Genomic DNA, 20,147 nt, shown 5'->3' with positions numbered 1-20,147 from the left:
TCTGTTTAGGTTGAAGAAATTGTTTTCATTTCCAGGATGACTTTCATGCATAATATAGCTTTTTCTTTTGTTAATATCCTGTACTGCTCTTTATAATATTCTGAATAATGCATTTCTCCTTCTGGCCTTTATTAGGGATATAGGCCTATTATTTCAGTGCTATAGGGAACTTGCAGATGAGGAAACTCTGACCAATGCAATACCAATGCTAAGTATCATAATGGATAGAATGTTGAAACTAGAGTCAGGAAGGTGTATTTTCCTGTGTTTAAATCTGGTCTAAGACACTAGATGTGTGACCCTGAGTAAGTCACTCAACCCTGTTTGCCTTAGTTTCTTCCTCTGTAAAATGAGCTGGAGAAGGAAATAGCAAATCATCCCAGAAAACCTCAAATGGGGATCACCAAGTGATAGCTGAAAATGACACAACATCAACAATCTGTGCTTTAGTTTTCCATATTGTAAAATGAAGAAGTTGGTCTCCCTGACCTCCAGGATAATCTTTCAGCTTTCAATTGATGATCCTCTGCTCCCACGAAAAAGTCTCTTCCAACTCAGGAGCCAAGTAAGTGTCAGAGTTCTGCTGGCTCCATCCTTCCAGGGCTTGGCGCTAGAAATTCCTGTGGCTATTTGCAGTTTGTTTATCCTTCGTTCTCCAAGTGAATTGGATTTAAGTGAGGCAGGGCTGTGCAAAGTCACCAGCCTCACTCTCTCCTCTGGAACCGTCTGGGTCCAGTGGCGAGATACACATCAGTGTCACTGGCCGGGGCTTCCTAGGAAAGAACTCCAGGATGAGCCCCTCCCACTCCCGGGCCGCGTTCGGTCTCCTTGGTAACGCACTGAGTACAACAGAGCAGAGGGAGGAGAAGGCAGAGGCAGAGGCTGAGGCCGGACTGCGAGGTGGGCGCCTTCAGATCATTTGCAGGTATATTTGGGCAGCGCCGGTGGAGGATGCTGAGGATCCTGGAGAGGCTAGGATGGAGACGCTAGGTCGGGGTGGCGGGTCCTAGGGCTGAGCCGATCCTGTGCTTTGAAGTCAGGGACCCCAGAGGCAGCAGGGACGATCTTCGTCTGGAGCGGGGTGAGCTGAAGAATGAGCCCCACGTAGGGAACTGCAAGGACAAGCAGAGCTTCCTCCGAGCAGGGAAGCGGTCAAATAGGTTTGGGAGCACTTCAAATCTTGACTCTATCTATTTCCTACCTATGGATCATAAGACAAATCTGTCCACTTCTCTTGGCCTCCCTTTTCTGGTTTTTAAAATAATAAGGTTGTATGATAATTCCTGGGATCCCATCCCGTTCAATTAAACAAGCATTTAATAAGTTCATTGTCTTCAAACTTAACCTCAATCACAATGTCCTCACCTATAAAATGTGAATAGTGATCATAGCACCTTCCTGTTGTGAGGATTGAACAAAGTCCTATATATCTTATACTTTGCAAAATAGAATGTTTTCTTGTTTGTGTGTGAGAGTGTGCATATCTTAGCTGGTCGCTAGTTACCTGTGTGATCTTAATAAAGTCATTTATGTCCCTTGGGTCTCAGTCTCTTCATGAGGAGTGAGGGGGGACGGACTTTTCTGAAGTCTTTTCCAGCACTAAATCTAAGAGGCTACTGATCAATTTTTAAAAGACCCTGGAGAAGAGAATTCTTAGCCTCTAAAACTACAAGGCATCTCAGAGGCTATCTGAGCCAAACGCTTCATTTTACAATGAGGACACAGAAGTGGTTTTTGCCAAAGTCATCCAGATAGTAAAATTAAGAACATTCTTATGAGGCAAGTGAAGTAGCACAGTATTACAAAGATAGAGGGAAGGGAAGGAAATGGAGAGGAGGGGAGGGAAGGGTAGAATAAAGGAGAGGAAGAAAGGGAAGGAAAGATAGGTAAGGATGGAATTGGGAAGGAAGGGAAGGCAACAGAGGTTGAATTAGAGGAAGGGATGAGAAGAGAGAGAAGAGGAGAGAAGAGAAGGGAAGAGCAGGGGGGAAGAAAGGGACTAAACTCAAGAAACTTAAATTCTAGTCGAGTCTGATTCTTTGTGCCATTACAATTCTGATGTCCTGTGTCTCAGTTTGTGAATTGTGAGTGGAGACAATCTGAAGTTGCTTGTCCTAGCCAAGTGTCTGAAGGATATCAATGAATATTTCATCCATGAGTAATATTAAACAGATTAGCAACACTTTGTTCAACTTATAGCAATGACAGGGGATATAGGGTTTACAGCTAGAAAATCATTTAGTCCAACCTCCTCATTTTACAGAGAAGGAAATTGATTTAGAGAGCTTAAGCAACTTGTATAAGACCAGACATGAACAACAGAGTGAGGAAGTCCAAGGTTTACAAATCCAGGACTATTTGCCTTTATAGGACATTTCTGCCTATGGATTGGCAGTTGTGATACACCTAACCCTGATGAATATAAAATACGGAAAACACTTATGGATAACAAAATTCACCTCACAATTCTTAATAATTTTATACTCTAGGGGCAGCTAGATGGCAGGAAGACCTGAGTTCAAATACCACTTCATATACTTAACAGTTACTAGCTGTGTGACCCTAGGCAAGTCACTTAACTTCAATTAACTCTCAAAAAACCAAACCAAAACCAAAACAAAAGAATTTTATACTCCATGAGGCATCATTTTTGACTGAAAACTTCTGGTCCTTCATGGCAGAAGGGTGTTTCAGATTTCTCAAAAGTTTTTACCAGAGAAAGGCACAGACTTATAGTTCTTGCCAAACTTAAAAGGCTTTGAACATGAATCTGGTGATGAATTATCCGTTCTTAAAGATCCAGTCTCTAAAACTCATAGAATATCATTACCAAGTTAGATACAGGATGATGAAATTACTACCAAAAAATAAAATTGGCCAGAGCAATTCTTGCAAACTACATACTAAGATTTAGAGAGGTTTTGAGCTATATCAGTGAAGTTTGCTTTGCAAACTTTAAAGTGCTGAATTGTGTTATAAAGAATATTATTCGAGAAATAGGACAAAAATGAGTACACTATGGAGAAACTGTTTCGTGTTCTTACAGAAGACCAAAATGTCATCATTGTGCAGGGAATCAAGGTATAGTGTGACTAACTGTGGCTCATCAGATCAACACAAACTCAGAAGAGTACCATAGATCAGGCATAAATAGTCCATGAAACATTTGGAGAGGAGATATGTTGTAACTTTGCACATTTCTCTCCTTTCTTTTGAGCTACTACAATTCTGTTTTGCTTAAGAGAATAGTACATTGTTGCTAGCAGACAAGCTGGGTAGTCCTGTGCTTATGTCTCCCATGTCTCATAACTGATTCCAAAGTTCTTCAGAGAGACCTTAAGAATGTCCTTGTATCACTGCTTCTGACCCCCATGTGAACATTTGTCTTATGTGAGGTCTCTGTAAAATTGTCTTTTAGGCAAGCATACATTTGGCATTCAGTCAATATAGCCAGCCCATTGGAGTTGTGCTCTCTGCAGTAGACTTTGGAAGTTCAGCTCTAGAGAAAGCATCTTAGTGTCAAGAACCTTATTTTGCTAGGTGATCTTTAGAATCTTCCTAAGACAAATCAAATGGGAAGTGATTCGGTTTCTTAGCATGGAACTCATGTAGGTTTTACATTCAACAATGAGATCAGCACAGAGGCTCTATAGATTTTCAGTTTGGTAGGCAGCCTAAGTAATACCTCTTCCCTCCCTCACCTTCATTCGGAGCTTCTCAAACACTTATCTAGCTCTAGTAATGTGTGCATCAGCCCCATCATCTATGTGTATGTCCCTTCAAAAAATACTGCCAAGGTGAGGGGATTTATCCATGGCATTCAGAATGTCTCCATTTGCTCTAACTGCTGGTTCCACATATGGATGGTGTGGTGCTGGCTGGTGGAGAACTTCTGTTTTATTGCTGTTAATTGTTAGGCACGAATAGCAGAAGTGGCAGAAAATAGATCCATATTTTGTTGCATATCTCAGCTTCAGAGGATGCAAATTCATGAGTGCAAAATCCTCTGTGAATAAAAAGTTGGACACCAATTCTCAGTCCACTTTAGTCTTAGTTTGTAGCCTTTCCAAGTTATATATAATTTACCTTCAGAGTAGTAGCTGTTTTTGTCCTGGTTAAAGGCACCTGACATCATCAATGAAAACATCATTCTAAAAAACATGAGAGCAGCACTCAGCCCTGCTTCACTCCATTGGTGACTGAGGAAGTTCAAAAACATTATCCATTATTTAGACCCCTGAACATGCATACTGTCATAAAATTCTGAGGAAATTCTCCAGGCAACCAGATTTTGCCATGATCTTCCACAAGCACTTATGATTTACAGCATCAAAGACCAGCATCAGATTGCTGAATGTTGTATAGACACCTGTGTTCTGCTCCTAGCATTTCTCCTGGTGTTGTCAAGAAGCAAACATATTATCAGATACCATTCCTTTCTGAAGCTACACTGGCTTTCAGGTAGATGGCTATCTTCCACGTGAAGGTTCAGCCTATTAAGAACTTTGGGAAGAATCTTGCCAGCAATGACTAAAAGAGATATCCCCTTTGATTGTCACAGGACAATCTATTTCCATTTCCTTTTTGGAGATGCTATATAAAGGCTAACTATTAGTTTATTAATGTGATATTAGGGAATACTGTAGAATTTTTAGTTTTAATATCTTAAAAAGTATTCCTTTTATACATGTTACTTTAGTTTCTCAGAAATTCCTCCATACATCATATATTTTATGTTAATTAACATATATCTTATTGCATAATAAGTAGAGTAACATGTTTCAAAATAATTTTGTGATAATCATCTATCAAGATGGATAGAGGAAAAAACGATTTTGTCCTTTATGGTCCAAATTTCAGCAAATGATGTTTCTCATCAATATAATTATTTATGAAAAGCTAGTGAGGCTAACAAATATATAATTAGTATTGTTGTATTAAATATTGTAATAGAAAGAAAACTGAAGAAAAAATTTTAAGTATAAATTTTAAAATTATAATTATTTTATTTTACCAGGATGGCTTATAGCCAAGCTGAATGTGTTATAAAGAATATTATTCGAGAAATAGGACAAGAATGTGCACACTATGGAGAAACTGTTTCTGAAACACTTGTGGCTTTTATGGTAGGAATAAAATTAATGTTGTTTAGTATTAATATTTTATTCTTTTATATTAATTGTATAAAATTACCCTTTAAAAATGTGTACTTTATGTTCCTAAATCTTGCTTAGTTTAAAATATATTAAACAATAGGGGTATGAGAGGAGGATATGAAAGAAACATCTTGGAGGTATGTAAATTTTGTATTTACAAACTAACTTTTTAAAAAAGATTTTGTGAATTTGAATTGAATCTAATTTTTTTTGTCTTTATTTTCCCATTGTTTAGAATAATGCCTCCGACAAAATAAATGCTGAATAAATTATTGTTGATTAATTAGGTTGTGATCTTTTATAGTATGTGTACCTTTAAAAAAAAAGTTCATTGACTCAGTTTTCATATTGCAATTATCCATGAATAATAAAAGCATGAATAAATAAAATATATAGATGACCCTCAACCCTAATCTTAGACATGAATTTCACCCTCTTCCCCTACCAAACTATTCTGACTATTCCATTCTGTACCCTACTATTCTATTATTATTAACCTAAAGATAAATGATCTGATTTTATTTTTCCCCTTCCTCTTGTTTTGTAGTAATATAAATACATGTAAACAGAAGCATAGTTCTGAATAATATACCCAACTGTATAATTAGCCTCTTCTTATAGAGCCAAATGTTATAACAAGAATAAAAATCAAATTCAAAGATCAAATAAATCATCAAATTCAAGGAACTTTCACAATTTAACCCAAACCTACTTTTTCAGCCTTATCTTACACTATTCTCTTATACATACTCTGTGCTCTAGCACTGGATTGATGGATTACTATATTATTATGTTCCCTGAATATATTTGATGAACACTTATTAAGTCAACAAGCATTTATTAGACATTTACTATGTTGTCAAACATGAAGTTAATTATTAGAGATATAAATTTAGGCAAAAGGGCCTTCCTTGCTGTCAAGGACATCACATTCAAGGGAGCTGAAAGACAGAGAAAGGGTTTAGGAGTTAGGGAGGAATTGTGACTAAAACTGAATAATGAAGAATGGCTAATTTGCATACTTGTTCCTAAAATTAATCTAGATTCAGAATTTGCATTCAACAGGCACAGACTTAAAAAGGGGGGGGGTACAAGTTTATTACTGTTCAGAACCTTGATTCAAACAAGACATAAGGAAAAAAAGAAACTTTTAGCATAAAAGTAATATACAATTAACAAACATAGTGGCCATAATAACAATAAAGACAATATAACAAACAACATACAACATACAAAAACATATGTAGGAAGCACCTACATCTGAACTTCTTAGCTAAAGGAATCCCTGGTCCCCAGAGTCTTGGAGTGGGAGAAAATCCCAAGCAAGGTGTTCATTCCTTCCTAGGTGAGATTCTCACCTTTCTATGAAGGGGGTTTTATAAGCTGAGAACAAGAAGGCACTATGCTAAATATTCTCGATGTGTTACTCTTGAGATAAAGCAGCTTTCCAGGTGCAGGGTGTTTCATCTTGAGGAGAATATTTGTTCATTCCTTTAGGATAATTGCATTTACTGGGGGAACTGGTCAGGTTTCCAAGAAAAACATAGATCAGCAATAAAGGAAACTTATCAGTCAATACACAACAAAGGCAGCCTTCCTTCTTTATGCTTCCTAGCATTCCATGAGTAACTGCAAGTACGTTTTGATGCAAAGTTTCATAAAAGATATGGCCAAGATTCACTAGGATTCCTTACACTACTCAAAATGGAAGTTCTAGGAGGAACTCACTATTGGAAATAGGAGGCTGTAATAACAGAGGGATAAGGTAAATCAGGTATGGTGGCAAAGTTCAGAGTTACGTCTTCTTAATTTTTCTCTAAGTGGTATATAATTGTTGTTGTTGCTGTTTTAATGCTTTTCTTTTTTTGGCTAGGCAATGGGAGTTAAGTGACCTGCCCAGGGTTGCACAGCTAGTGTTAAATGTCTGAGGCCAGATTTGAACTGAGATCCTCTTAACTCCTCTGCTCTTTCCACTGTGCCATATTACAGCAATGTTTTTCTATTGTATAACGCCTGTTATCCCATATATTTTTCAAGGCTTCAATCAAATGCCACCATGATATTTTCCCCCGCTGGAAATGATTTCTCCCTCATCTAATCTCACTGTACTTTATGACCCTTTTATATACTTATCATATTCTTACCTATATTTATGTGTACAAATCTTATCTGAACAAGATTTTATATTCTTTATTAATTTTATTTGTCTTATTTACTTGTGTGTCTCCTCCTCAACCCTCAATACATTGCATGTAGTAGGACTTTAATAGGTGATGTGTGAATAACAATACCCTAGTCTTTCAAGAAACATAATAAACAAATTTCATCATAATCATGTCACTTAATAAAAACATTTTTTGCTATCTTGTAGGTAAAAGCTGTTGTTCTGGATCCAAGCAATGGCTTCAACATGGATAGAAATCTCACAAAACCTGATGTTCAGAAACTTGTTAAGGTGATTATTACTTAAATCCTCAATTTTGGAGTCATATTCTCATTCTATCTTATCTCATAGAGATGTTCTACTATTACTTTAATCTTAACTTGATAGGGTAACACTAATATCTCTTGACATTGATATAATATTTAATGTTAAAGAATTGTCTAAATTGCTTTGTGATCTGCTACTATTCTGATCAATGTAATTTTATGATTCAAGTTGATATTGCTTGTCTTCTAAGGGAAAAGCTGAAATCAGAAGAAAATAATCACCAAAATTTAGAAATGAAGTGGAAATGCTCACAAACCAACTCTGGAAACTGAAGAAATCAAGATTTCAAGACATCTTTGATTTCTCTCATATTAACTATTAATCATTTTGTAAAAACAAATTAGATGTCTTACCTATGTTTCTAAGATATTATAAATCTGAAATTGACTTTCATAGTAAAAGAGGTAAAGAGGAGGCAGTTATAAACCTATGGAGAAATGTTGTCTAGATTTTAACACAAATGGGAGAAAATTTTTCTCCACCTTCTTCCCAATTAATGGTATCAGAAGTGGGCTGAATATATGCATTCTGCCTTAAGCATAAGACATAGGAGTAGAGAAGTTGTTAAGGTGAAAGAAATGGCATTAATGGAGATCTGAAATTTTGTGGCTAAGATAATTTGGCTATAGAAATGACAAGATGTCTTAGCATCCTTCAAGGTTGATTTCTGTCCACTGAAAAGTAGTTCTCACATGCTACAGACTAGGAGAATGGCTGTAAGTATAGATGACCAATTATACAGGAATTCAACAGAGAATCCAATCAAGATATTTTGGAAGACTTTGACTTAGATTTTTTTTTCCACTCAAATAAGTTGTAAGGGAATCATTAGTCTAGTGTAAAAAAAAAATAGACATAAAAACAAACTTGTGAAGTATTTCATTGTTTACCAATAATAGTCATTCTTGTTTTCCTTCATGTTAGCATACACTGTAATACCAGAGAAACTGAGGCAAGACAGATTGTTTTTTAATCTTTTAATGTGGAGAGTTTTAGCTAGCCAAATGAATGGAACTCATGTCCCAAATCATTCTGGCCCTGAGGAACTAAGGCAGGGAACTTCTGTAGGTTTTTAGCTAACAGAGTTTACAAGCAGTATACAGAAGCTGAGAAGGCAACGGCAGATAAGGGGAACAAGGACACTGATGGGGGCAGACAAGCCATAATTCCAGAAAAGGATCAAACTCTGACAGGACAGAGGTTAAGATAAAAAGGTCAAAGACTGCAAGACAAGGGGCAATACACAAATGGAGGGGGAATTATCCTCGATAATATATACCTGAAGTTTATGACACAGTGGTATGTAAATTGGTCAGAGCTTTAAGGTTTTTCCTGACTCGATTCTCCCAGTCCTAATGGCAAGGAAGGGGGGCGGGGTATGATTTTCTTATTCTCTATGGATTATTATTCAGGTTCAGAACACAACTTAATCTAGAAAGACAAGATCTTAAATTGTGAGCTTTGCTGTTTAGGGAAGAATCCCATTTCAGAAACTGTAGTTCAAAGATGATACTCACACAAGCAATTTTTTTCCTCCCTAGCTATGTGTTGATAGACTACTGGACAAAAAAAATCCATCCTTGAATACAATTAAGATGCAAGTTTATTTTGATATGAATTACACAAACCGAGGTAATGTATCTAATACCTAACTTTAAAATGTTCTATTAAGCTATATATTATAATATCATAGGATTATAGAATCTTAAGAGTTGGAAGGTATTTCAAGAATCATCATATTCAACCTTGTACCATACTAAAAGTGCTTTCTACAAAATTCCTCTAAAAGTAGCTGTCCAGATTCTGCTAAAAGATGTCCAATAAAAATGAAACCATTACCTTCTTGCATTAGCCCTTTCTAGTTTTGTGAGGAAACTTTTCCTTTATCTATCTTAAATATGCTGCTGGGAATGAGCAGAACCAGGAGATCATTATACACTTCAACAACAATACTGTATGAGGATGAATTCTGATGGAATTGGATATCTTCAACAAAGAGAAGATCTAATTCAGTTCCAATTGATCAATGATGGACAGAATCAGCTATACCCAGAAAAAGAACACTGGGAAATGAGTGTAAACTATTTGCACTTTTGTTTTTCTTCACAGATTATTTTTACCTTCTGAATCCAATTCTTTGCAACAAAAAATTCGGTTCTGCACACATTGTATCTAGGATATACTATAACATATTTAATATGTATGGGACTGCCTGCCATTTGGGAGAAGGGGGATAGAAGGAAGGAGGGGAAAATTCAGAACAGAAGTGAGTACAAGGGATAATGTTGTAAAAAATTACCCATGCATATGTACTGTCAAAAAAATGTTATAATTATAAAATTAATTTTAAAAAATATGCTTCTGTGTACCTTTCAATAGCAGCTTGTGATTCTTCCCTCTAGGGTCAAACTGAGCTTATATAATCACTATTCTTCTTGATGTTGGCCCTGTAAATATTTGGAAACAATAATGCTCCCCACTTTCATCTCCCAACCCCCAATTCTTTTGCAAGATAAACATCTCCAATTCCTTTAACTAAATTCTTGTAATATAATCTCAAGCCCCTTCATCATTTAAGGCACCCTCTTCTGAATAGCTCATCTTTCTTTCCCCAAAAGTGATGCCCAGAAATGACATGTTCAAGTGTGACATGAGCATTACAGAGGATAGTGGAACAATAACCTCCATTGTTCTCCACATTATTCCTACTTTCATGATGTATCTAGGATAGCATTAGCTTGTTTGTTGCCATGCCACTGTTAACTCATTTTAAGATACAGGCTACTAAAAACCTTTAGATCTTTTTCTTTTTAAAAATTTTTTATTATTATTATAGCTTTTTATTTACAAAACATATTCATGAGTAATAATTTTTCAACATTGACCCTTGCAAAACCTTCTGTTCCAACTTTTCCCCTCCTTCCCCCTATTCATTCCCGTTGCTGGCAGTTAGTCCAATATATGTTAAATATATTAAAGTATATGTTATATCCAATATATGTATACATAGTTATACAATTATTGTGTTGCACAAGAAAAATTAGATCTAGAAAGAAAGAAAAAAAAACCTGAAAAGGAAGATAAAAATGCAAGCAAACAATAACAGAAAGAGTGGAAATGCTATGTTGTGGTCCATACTCATTTCCCATAGTTCTCTTCCTGGGTGTAGCTGCCTCTCTTCATTGCTGAACAATTGAAACTGGTTTAAATCATGTCATTGTTGATGAGAGCCACATCCATCAGAATTGATCATGGCATACTCTTATTGTTGTGGTGTATAATGATCTCCTGGTTCTGCTCATTTAACTTTGCATCAATTCATGTAAGTCTCTCCAGGCCTCTCTGAAATCATCCTGTTGGTCATTTCTTACAGAACTAAGAAATATTCCATAACATTCGTATACCACAATTTATTCAGCAATTCTCCAATTGATGGACGTCCATTCAGTTTCCAGTTTCTAGTCACTACAAAAGGGTTGCCATAAACATTTTTGCACATGTGGGTCCCTTTCCCTTCTTTAAGATCTCTTTGGGATATAATCCCAGTAATAACACTGCTGAATAAAAGAGTATGTACAGTTTGATAACTTTTTGAGCATAGGTCCATATTGCTCTTCAGAATGATTGGATTCCTTCACAATTCCACCACATCCCCTCCAACATTTGTCATTATCTTTTCCTGTCATCTTAGCCAACTTGAGAGGTATGTACTGGTATTTCAGAGTTATCTTAATTTGAATTTCTCTGAACAATACTGATTTGGAACACCTTTTCATATGACTAGAAATAGTTTCAATTTCTTCATCTGAAAATTGTCTGTGCATATCCTTTTACCATTTATCAATTGGAGAATGGCTTGATTTCTTATAAATTTGAGTCAATTCTTTATATTTTGGAAATGAGGCCTTTATCAGAATCTTTGACTGTAAAAATGTTTTCCCAGTTTATTGCTTCTCTTCTAATCTTGTCTGCATTAGTTTTGTTTGTACAAAACCTTTTTAACTTAATATCAAAATTATATTTTATAATCAATAATGATTTCTAGTTCTTCTTTGGTCACAAACTCTTTCCTCCTCCACAGGTCTGAGAGGTAAATTATCCTATGTTCTAATAATTAATTTATAATCTCATTCTTTATGTCTAGATCATGAACCCATTTTGACTTTATCTTGGTATATGGTGTTAAGTGTGAGTCAATGTCTAATTTCTGCAATACTAGTTTCCAATTTTTCCAGCAGTTTTTGTCAAATAGTGGATTCTTATCTCAAAAGCTAGGGTCTTTGGATTTGTCAAACACTAGCTTGCTATAGTTATTGACTGTTTTGTCCTCTAACCTATTCTACTGATAAACTTGGCTATTTCTTAGCCAGTACCAAATGGTTTTGATGATCACTGCTTTATAATATAGTTCTAGATCATGTACAGCTAGGCCACCTTCATTTGATTTTTTTTTTCATTAGTTCCCTTGAAATTCTCCACCTTTTGTACTTCCAGATATATTTTGTTGTTATTTTTTCTAGGTCAGTAAAATAATTTCTTGGGAGTTTGATTGGTATAGCACTAAATAAATAGATTAGTTTAGGTAATATTATCATCTTTATTATATTCGCTCAACCTATCTAAAACCACTTAATATTTTTCCAGTTGTTTAGCTCTGACTTTATTTGTGTGGAAAATGTTTTGTAGTTTTCTTCAAATAGTTCCTGACTTTCCCTTGGCATAGATTCCCAAATATTTTATACTATCAACAGTTGTTTTAAATGGAATTTTTCTTTGTATCTCTTCCTGTTGGATTTTGTTACTGATGTATAAAAATGCTGGTGATTCATGTGGATTTATTTTGTATCCTGCAACCTTGTTAAAATTGTGGATTATTTCCTATAGCTTTTTAGTAGAATCTCTGGGATTCTCTAAGTATACACATCATATCTGCAAAGAGTGATAATTTGGCTTCTTCACCTACTCTAATTCTTTTAATCTCTTTTTCATCTCTTATTGCCAAAGCTAGCATTTCTAATACAATATTGAATAATAATTGAATAGTAATGGTGATAATGGGCAACCTTATTTCACTCCTGATCTTATTGGGAATAGTTCCAGTTTATTCCCATTATATATGATGCTTATTGATAGTTTCAGAAAGATGGTACTGACTGTTTTAAGGAAGAGTCCATTTATTTCCATATTTCCTAGTATTTTTAATAGGCATTTGATTTTGAGGTCTTTATGTCCTAATATATGGTCAATTTTTGTATAGGTTCCATGAACTGCCGTGAAGAAAGTGTACTACTTTTTGTCTTTATTAAATTTTCTCCAAAGATCTATCATACCTAACTTTTCTAGCAGTCTAGTTACCTCTTTAACTTCTTTCTTAATTATTTTGTGGTTTGATTTATCTAGTTCTGAAAGTGCAAGGTTGAGATCTCTCACTATTATAGTTTTGCTATCTATTTCTTCTTGTAACTCTTTTAACGTCTCCTTTAGGAATTTATATGCTATACTACTTGGTGTATATATGTTTAGTATTGATAATGCTTCACTATCTATGCTACCATTTAGCAAGATAATAGTGCCTTTCCTTATCTCTTTTAATTAGATCACTTTTTGCTTTTGCTTGATCTGATGGCTACCCCTGCTTTTTTTTTTTTTTTTTTTTAATTTCACCTGAAGCATGATAGATTTTGCTCCAACCTTTTACCTTTACTCTGTATGTATAACACTATTTTAAATGTGTTTCTTGTAAACAACATATTGTAAAATTCTGGCTTTTAATCTAGTCTGCTCTCCTCTTACGCTTTATGGGAGAGTCCACCCCATTCACATTTATGGTTAAAGCTACTAATTCTGTATTTCCTTTCATCTTTATTATCCCAAGATTATACTTTTCTCTTTCCTTTTCCCCTTACCCCCCCCCCAGTATTTAACTTATGGGCACCACTTGCCTCAAGCAGCCTTCTCCCTTTAGAATCCCTCCCCCTTTAGAGTTCCTCCCCCTTTTTTACCTTTCCCCTACTGTTTCTATATTCCCTTCTATTTAGCCTATCCTTTCCCTTTTCAATTTCCCCTCCCACTTTTCAATAAGGTGAGAGAAGTTTCTCTGTAAACCAAATATGTTTCTCTTTGAGCCAAATCTGATGAGAGTAAGATTCACACAATGTTCATCCCCCTCCCTTCTTTTCCTCAAATACAATAGGTTTCCTTTGCATCTTCATGAGATGTAATTTCCCTCTCTTTACCTCTACTTTTCTCTTTTTTTCTGGTATAATCCCCTTTCCAGCTCTAGTTCCATTTTTATATTATAACAGTAAAATCAAATTATACATGCACTCTCTATGTATATCCATAATAGAAAAATAGTTCTCAAGAGTTCTTTTTACCTTTTAATACTTCTCTTGAGTCCTATATTTGGAGGTCAAATTTTTTGTTTAGCTCTGTTTTTTCATCAGAAATACATGGAATTCACCTGTTTCATTGAATGTCCATCTTCTTCCCTGGTAGTTTATTCTTGACTGCATTCCAAGTTCCTTTGCCTTTTGGAATATCAAATCCCAGGCCCTTCAATCCTTTAATGTGGAAGCTGCTAGATCTTGAGTAATCCTTATTGTGGCTTCTCGGTATCTGAATTGTTTTTTTCTAGCTGCTTGTGATATTTTTTCCTTGGTCTGATCGTTCTGAAATTTAGCTTTAATATTCCTTGGATTTTTAATTTTGGGATCTCTTTCAAGAGGTGTTCGATGAATTCTTTCAATGGCTATTTTGCCTTCTGATTCTATGACATCTGAGCTATTCTCTTTGATGATTTCCTGAAAAATAGTGTTTTGGCTCTTTTTTTTATATCATGGTTTCAGGGAATACAATAATCCTTAGATTATGTCTCCTAGATCTATTTTCCAGGTGGGTTGTTTTCCAAAGTACGTATTTAACATTATCTTCAATTTTTTTCTCTCTTTCTTTCTTTCTTTTTTTTTTTTTTTTTTTTTTGGTTTTGATTGACTGATTTTTGATGTCTCATATAGTTATTCATTTCCATTTGTTCAGTTCTGAGTTTTAATGAATTATTTCCTTCATTTACTTTTTTTTTTTTTTTACTTCTTTTTGTATTTGTCCAATTGAGTTTTTAAATGAGTTGTTTTTTTCTGTGGGATTTTTTTCTATTTCACGAATTTTTTATGGAGTTATTTTCTTTTTCCAATTCACAAATTCTGTTTTCCTGGGAGTTCTTTACCTTTTTTAATTCACAAATTGTTTATCTGGAAGCTCCTTATTTTTTCCATTTCACATATTCTGTTTTTCAGAGAGTTGTTTTCTTTTTCCAATCTATCTTTTAATGAGTTATATGTCTTTTCCAAACATTCTTGAAAAGTTTTCCTTTCCTGTCCCCATTTTTCTTCTAGCTCTCTTTTAAGATCCTTTTTAATTTCTTCTAGGAGAGCCTTGTGTGGTGGGGACCAGGTTATATCACCATTGGGGGCTTTATCTGGAGACAATCTGGTTTTAATCTCCTCAGGGTTTGAAATCTACTCTTCTCTTTCACTATAGAAGCTATCTATAGTTGAAGCTTGCTTTGCCTTTTTACCCATTTTTTAAAAAAAAGTTGAGATCTGCTTTTAGGGCAAGGAAGCCTTTCCAAGTTTCCTCTACAGACACCAAGAAATGACAATGGCTGTGCTGGAATCAGGCTGAGTCACTCCTGGTGCTGGGTGGTTGTGGCCAGGTCCTGTGGAGACCATGCTAACACCCTTGGGTACCTTAGAATCAGCCAGAGTCAGTATAAGCAAAAGTCTTTATTCTTGGTCTTTAGTGGTAGAAGTGAAGAGAGTGGACGTGTGGGATCTCCGCAACCTCACCTCATCGTCTTTCTCATAAAAGTGACCCTGGCTAGTTTCACTGCACCTCCTAGTCCCTTCACAAGGGGTCCCATGAGATTCTGGTGTTTCTGGGTTTACTCTTTACCTTTTGTGTTTGTGTTGGATATTTTATAACTTCTCTGCTGATCTACTGGCTTGCAATCAGGGCAGATTAGCCAACACTGTGGTAATGTCCTTCCTGTAGATTCTCTTCCCCATAGAGACTGCATCTTGCCCTGGGTCTGCGTTTGTTGCTACACACATTGCTTGGCCTGGATAAATGACAAAAATAGAATGATGTAATATTGTATTTTTATTGGTATTCCATAAAGATTGTCTTTTTATTAGAGGTTTCATTGTTATTTTTACAATGTTTATGTTATTTGAATTTTGAGTCTGTTATGTGGGCATCCACAATATTGTATAGTACAATAAACCCTGAAATTGGAATCAAAAGACATTTAGCTCTAATGCTTGTTAGCCATGTGACCTTAAGCAAATTACTTAACCTGATTACATCACAGTTTCCTCATTTGTAGAATGTCAGTAATAACATTGACTTTACTCAACAAAATAACAATTATCTCCTTGATGAATGGTAATATAAGGAAAATCTTCAAGTCAAGAAACTTACAAATGTAAGCCATTATTATCTTGCCAAAATAATTCAGTTAAATCGCTGTGAAGAGTAATCTGGTAGTTATTTCACCTTGACACTAATTTTTTTTCTTTTAAGGAATAAGGATTAATGAAACACAATGTTATTCATGAACTAAAAAATGTTTCCCCTATGCCAATTTATCCCCAGTTATACCTTTGTGTGTGAGAGCAGAAATTAAAATATTAGTCATATTAAAGATGTTTTCTTTGTTCTTTTCCAGGAGAATTTCTTGATGAACATCATCGAGTCCTAGAATCTAGATTAAGTATTGTGAGCAGAGAAATCACCGATAATAGGGCCCGTAGTAGAGAAGAATTAGAGAGCCTCTACCGGAAGATTGTGAGCTATATATTACTACGTTCTGGTCTTGGATCCCCTACTGATATCAAAGTTGTCAGAGAAGCAACAGGTAATAATATATACATTCCTTTGTGTGGGGTATGGTGGGAATAAAAATTTTTATCTTCATTATAAGTGCTCAATTATAGTCTTAGAGTCTTTATCCACAAAAGAAATAGAGAATAAATAAAAAATGAAAACTCATCTCTTACTGATATCACTACAATTATCTCTAACAAGTAAAATGTTCTTATTGTTCATTTTCTTAGAATCACATTACATTATGGTAGAGGAAAGCTATATATGGAGGTAGGGTAGGGTATCAGCCTAATTAGTAAAACCAGGTAGATTAGCCTAATACCAAGTAGATTAAGATAATATAGATGGGCAAAGTTGTCTTGTTACCTGAAGTGGGGTGAGGAAAACAATAATGTCCTATTAAGTATGATATTGCCAGAAAAAGTATCCCCTGACTTTCATTTAATTAAAGTTACAGTTTTCAGACTAAATTTTGCTTTGTCATTTCGCCATAGTTTCATCAAAGTACTCACTGATACAAAGTATTCCTTCCTTTATTACAAATTGAAACTTTTTCATTCTTTTTCATTTTGAATGATTCTTGTTCATGTTTTCTTATGAATTGTCCATAGAGGTTCTACTCAATGTATTGAAGGCCTTCCATTTGCTTTCTTAATGTCTTAATGTAATTATTCTTTTAATGTACTACTTAGGTTATCTATCTGTCAACTCATTACTGTTACATGATCTGCTGATCATGTCTCTTTCTGATCAGCTGAGCCTTCAATTATGTCTTTTACTTTACTTCTAACATGCAAGTCATCATTGATAATGTGGCAGCTTGTGTATGTTTGCTATGCATCTTTCCAATGTTGTTTTAGGTATTTGGAGTTTTAATTACAAGGTTCACAACTATATAGCATCAGCAAAAGAATATTGAAGTTAGCAAGAAAAATCTTTATGGAAAATAATGTTTCAGCATTATTTGAAAGAACTTCATAATTTTTCAAATGTGATCCTTCCCAATCAGTTAACCCTGTTTAATTCTAAGCCTAACACATTGTTTTTCCTTAGCACCTGTCTATGATATACATATACATTGATGGATTAGCTCCATGTATTATCTTCTAGCTTTTCATTATCTGGGAAATATAAGAAGGTTATTTTGTTAGATTTTGTTTTATTTTTTATAGATCGATTTTGATTTTTTTTAGTATGGGTAGTTATATAAATCTCTTTCATCTTACTCTGGATTTTGCTGAGAATTTTGTTGATCTGGATTCAGGAAGACTCATCTTCCTGTCTCAGACACTAGCTGTGTGACTCTGGGCAAGTCACTTAACACTGTTTGCCTCAGTTTCCTCATCTATAAAATGAGCTGGAGAAGATAATGACAAACCACTCTAGTATCTCTGACAAGAAAACTGCAAATGATTTTGACAAAGAGTCAGACACTATTGAAATAACTCAAAAACAACATTATCTTCTCCAGGTCACATATGAGGAAACAAAGGCAAAAAAAGGATAAGTGGCTTTGTTTAGAGTTACATAGCAAGTAAGTGTCTGAAGCAAAATTTGAATTCAAGTTTTCCTGATTCCAGGCCTAGAACTGTATCCACTATGCCATCTAATTGCCCAGACTTTAATTAATTAATTATTCTTTTAATTGAAAAGCACCCATTTAATTTGGAGGGATTTTTTGCTGTAACCAAAAAAAAAAAATATTGCATTGACCTTGGGAGATGAGGGATGGGGGGCGGTATATGCTCAGCAGTGGGATTGCTGGGTCAAAAGATATGATCAGTTTATTCATTTTTCTAGCATAGTTTCAAATTGTTTTCCAAAATGATTGGACCTATTTACAGCCTTTTAAACAATATGAAAAAAGTAGTTCCTGTTTTGCTACAGTTTTAATCATTTTATGTGTGTTGCCTCAGTCAAGCTGAGACCTGTTAAAGATCTTAGCTTAAAAATATCAAGATCTCCCACTACAGCCAGGCCATCTCTAGTCATCTTGATCTATATCTGGGCCCCTGAGTCCAGATGGTTCCAGAAGACAAACTGAGACTGATGACTTTGCACAGTGTTTTCTTACTTAAATCCAAATTCATTTGCAGTATGTCATGGGCATTTTCAGAATGAAGGACAAAGGACATATCAGTCTATCTAACACTGCATGTTTCAGTCTTTCACCATTTTTTACAATACTAATTCTTGCATTCAGTTCACCAAACATTAGATGTTGATTGAGCTTGTAGGATACTGTGATTGCTCAAATTTTTCATCCTTTATAATATTAGCAGATAAAATCTTTATGGTAGCCTATTTGCCATTTGTAAAATATGTTAACTATAAGATGTTTCTTCTTAGTTTTGTTTGTACCAAGAAACCAGCTTCACTAAATCTTTTATTTGCCTCTCCAAGAAGAACTTGTAAGTCCTTCTTTCATTTGGCTGCTATTCATACCATATGGTTTCATTTATTTAGGTTGACTCAATATTGATATGGTTCACTATATATATATCTATATATCTATGTATGTATGTGTGTCTATAACTAGTATATACTAATAAAATAGTATCACTCATTGGTCATGGAAAAATTATTGTACATTAATGAGACCAAAGAAATAAGTTAATATTTATAAACAGTCTTAAGGTGTCTGTCATTTTTACTAATTTATGTTTCCATTTATATTATTCTGTCAGTATCACTGAAGAAGGGGATTTACAAGGATGAGGACTATTTGCTATGTTTGTTAATTTCATAGATGACCATGGCTAAAACAATATTAATTACTTATTTGGCCAACTTTCCAATCATGAGCCCTTCTCTGCTTATCTGGAACACTCATTTCAGTTCAACAAACATTTATTAACTACATACAGTATATAGATCACTGTAGTGGGAATTAGTGGAGATACAAGATTAGATGAAATTAGTTTCTGCTGAAACAGCTTTTAGTCCACTAAGGAAATAAAACTCATATATACAGATAATTATAATAAATTATATATATAATATACAACATATATATATATATATAATATACAATATATATACTATATACTATATATAATATACAATAAAGCTGAAAAACAAAATACTATTGATCTCTGAGGTAGAAAAGTTTGTTAAATGAGAGGAGATCAAGGAGGTTTTCCAGAAGTTTTTTAGTTGGGCTGATTGCGAATGAGAACATGAAGAAGGATACATATCAAGGCACAGGAAATAGTGTTAGCAGGGGCATGGGAGTAAGAAAACATCCCTTCATTTTGTCTGTAAAACCCCTTTCCCTAAATAAACCTATCTTTTGTCAAGGAGAATGGTCATTGTAAGTTTGTCATGTTTATTTTGAACTAGATATTACTATCCTGACCACATCACTATCTTTCACTTGCAAGGAGGAAGATGTGCCATAGATTTTCTTTAAAAAAAAAAAAAAAAAAAAAAAAAACTTTCCTTTTATATCATATTTGTTTCTCTATATATGTCTATGAATATGTATGTATATGTATATATACACCCATATATATAGATATATGTATATATCCACTCAAACTAACAAATCCTCTGAGTCTGCAATACTTACAGCAATCCACACCCTTAGCCACCCACCGATACAAAGAAAGGAT

At 34.6% G+C, this 20,147-nt stretch overlaps 1 protein-coding gene across 3 annotated transcripts in view; it reads left to right on the top strand.

The window, feature by feature from the left end:
• Positions 1–826: 826 nt before the first annotated feature.
• Positions 827–20,147, top strand: part of CFAP206 (cilia and flagella associated protein 206) — a 49,880-nt gene continuing 30,559 nt past the window's right edge. For 2 of the 3 annotated variants that reach the window (XM_074310334.1, XM_074310332.1), the window contains exons 1-5: positions 827–925; positions 5,018–5,126; positions 7,528–7,611; positions 9,189–9,279; positions 16,376–16,564. In XM_074310334.1, the coding sequence (XP_074166435.1) occupies positions 5,019–5,126; positions 7,528–7,611; positions 9,189–9,279; positions 16,376–16,564 (472 nt within the window). In that variant the 5' untranslated portion in view covers positions 827–925; position 5,018. The remainder of the gene's footprint in view (positions 926–5,017; positions 5,127–7,527; positions 7,612–9,188; positions 9,280–16,375; positions 16,565–20,147) is intronic. The other variant, XM_074310333.1, reaches the window with a different exon arrangement.

This window comes from Sminthopsis crassicaudata, chromosome 4 (genome assembly GCF_048593235.1).
Source record: "Sminthopsis crassicaudata isolate SCR6 chromosome 4, ASM4859323v1, whole genome shotgun sequence".
Taxonomy (NCBI): domain Eukaryota; kingdom Metazoa; phylum Chordata; class Mammalia; order Dasyuromorphia; family Dasyuridae; genus Sminthopsis; species Sminthopsis crassicaudata.
The sequence above is the reverse complement of the archived record's forward strand: the minus strand, read 5'-3'. Positions and strand labels throughout refer to the sequence as shown.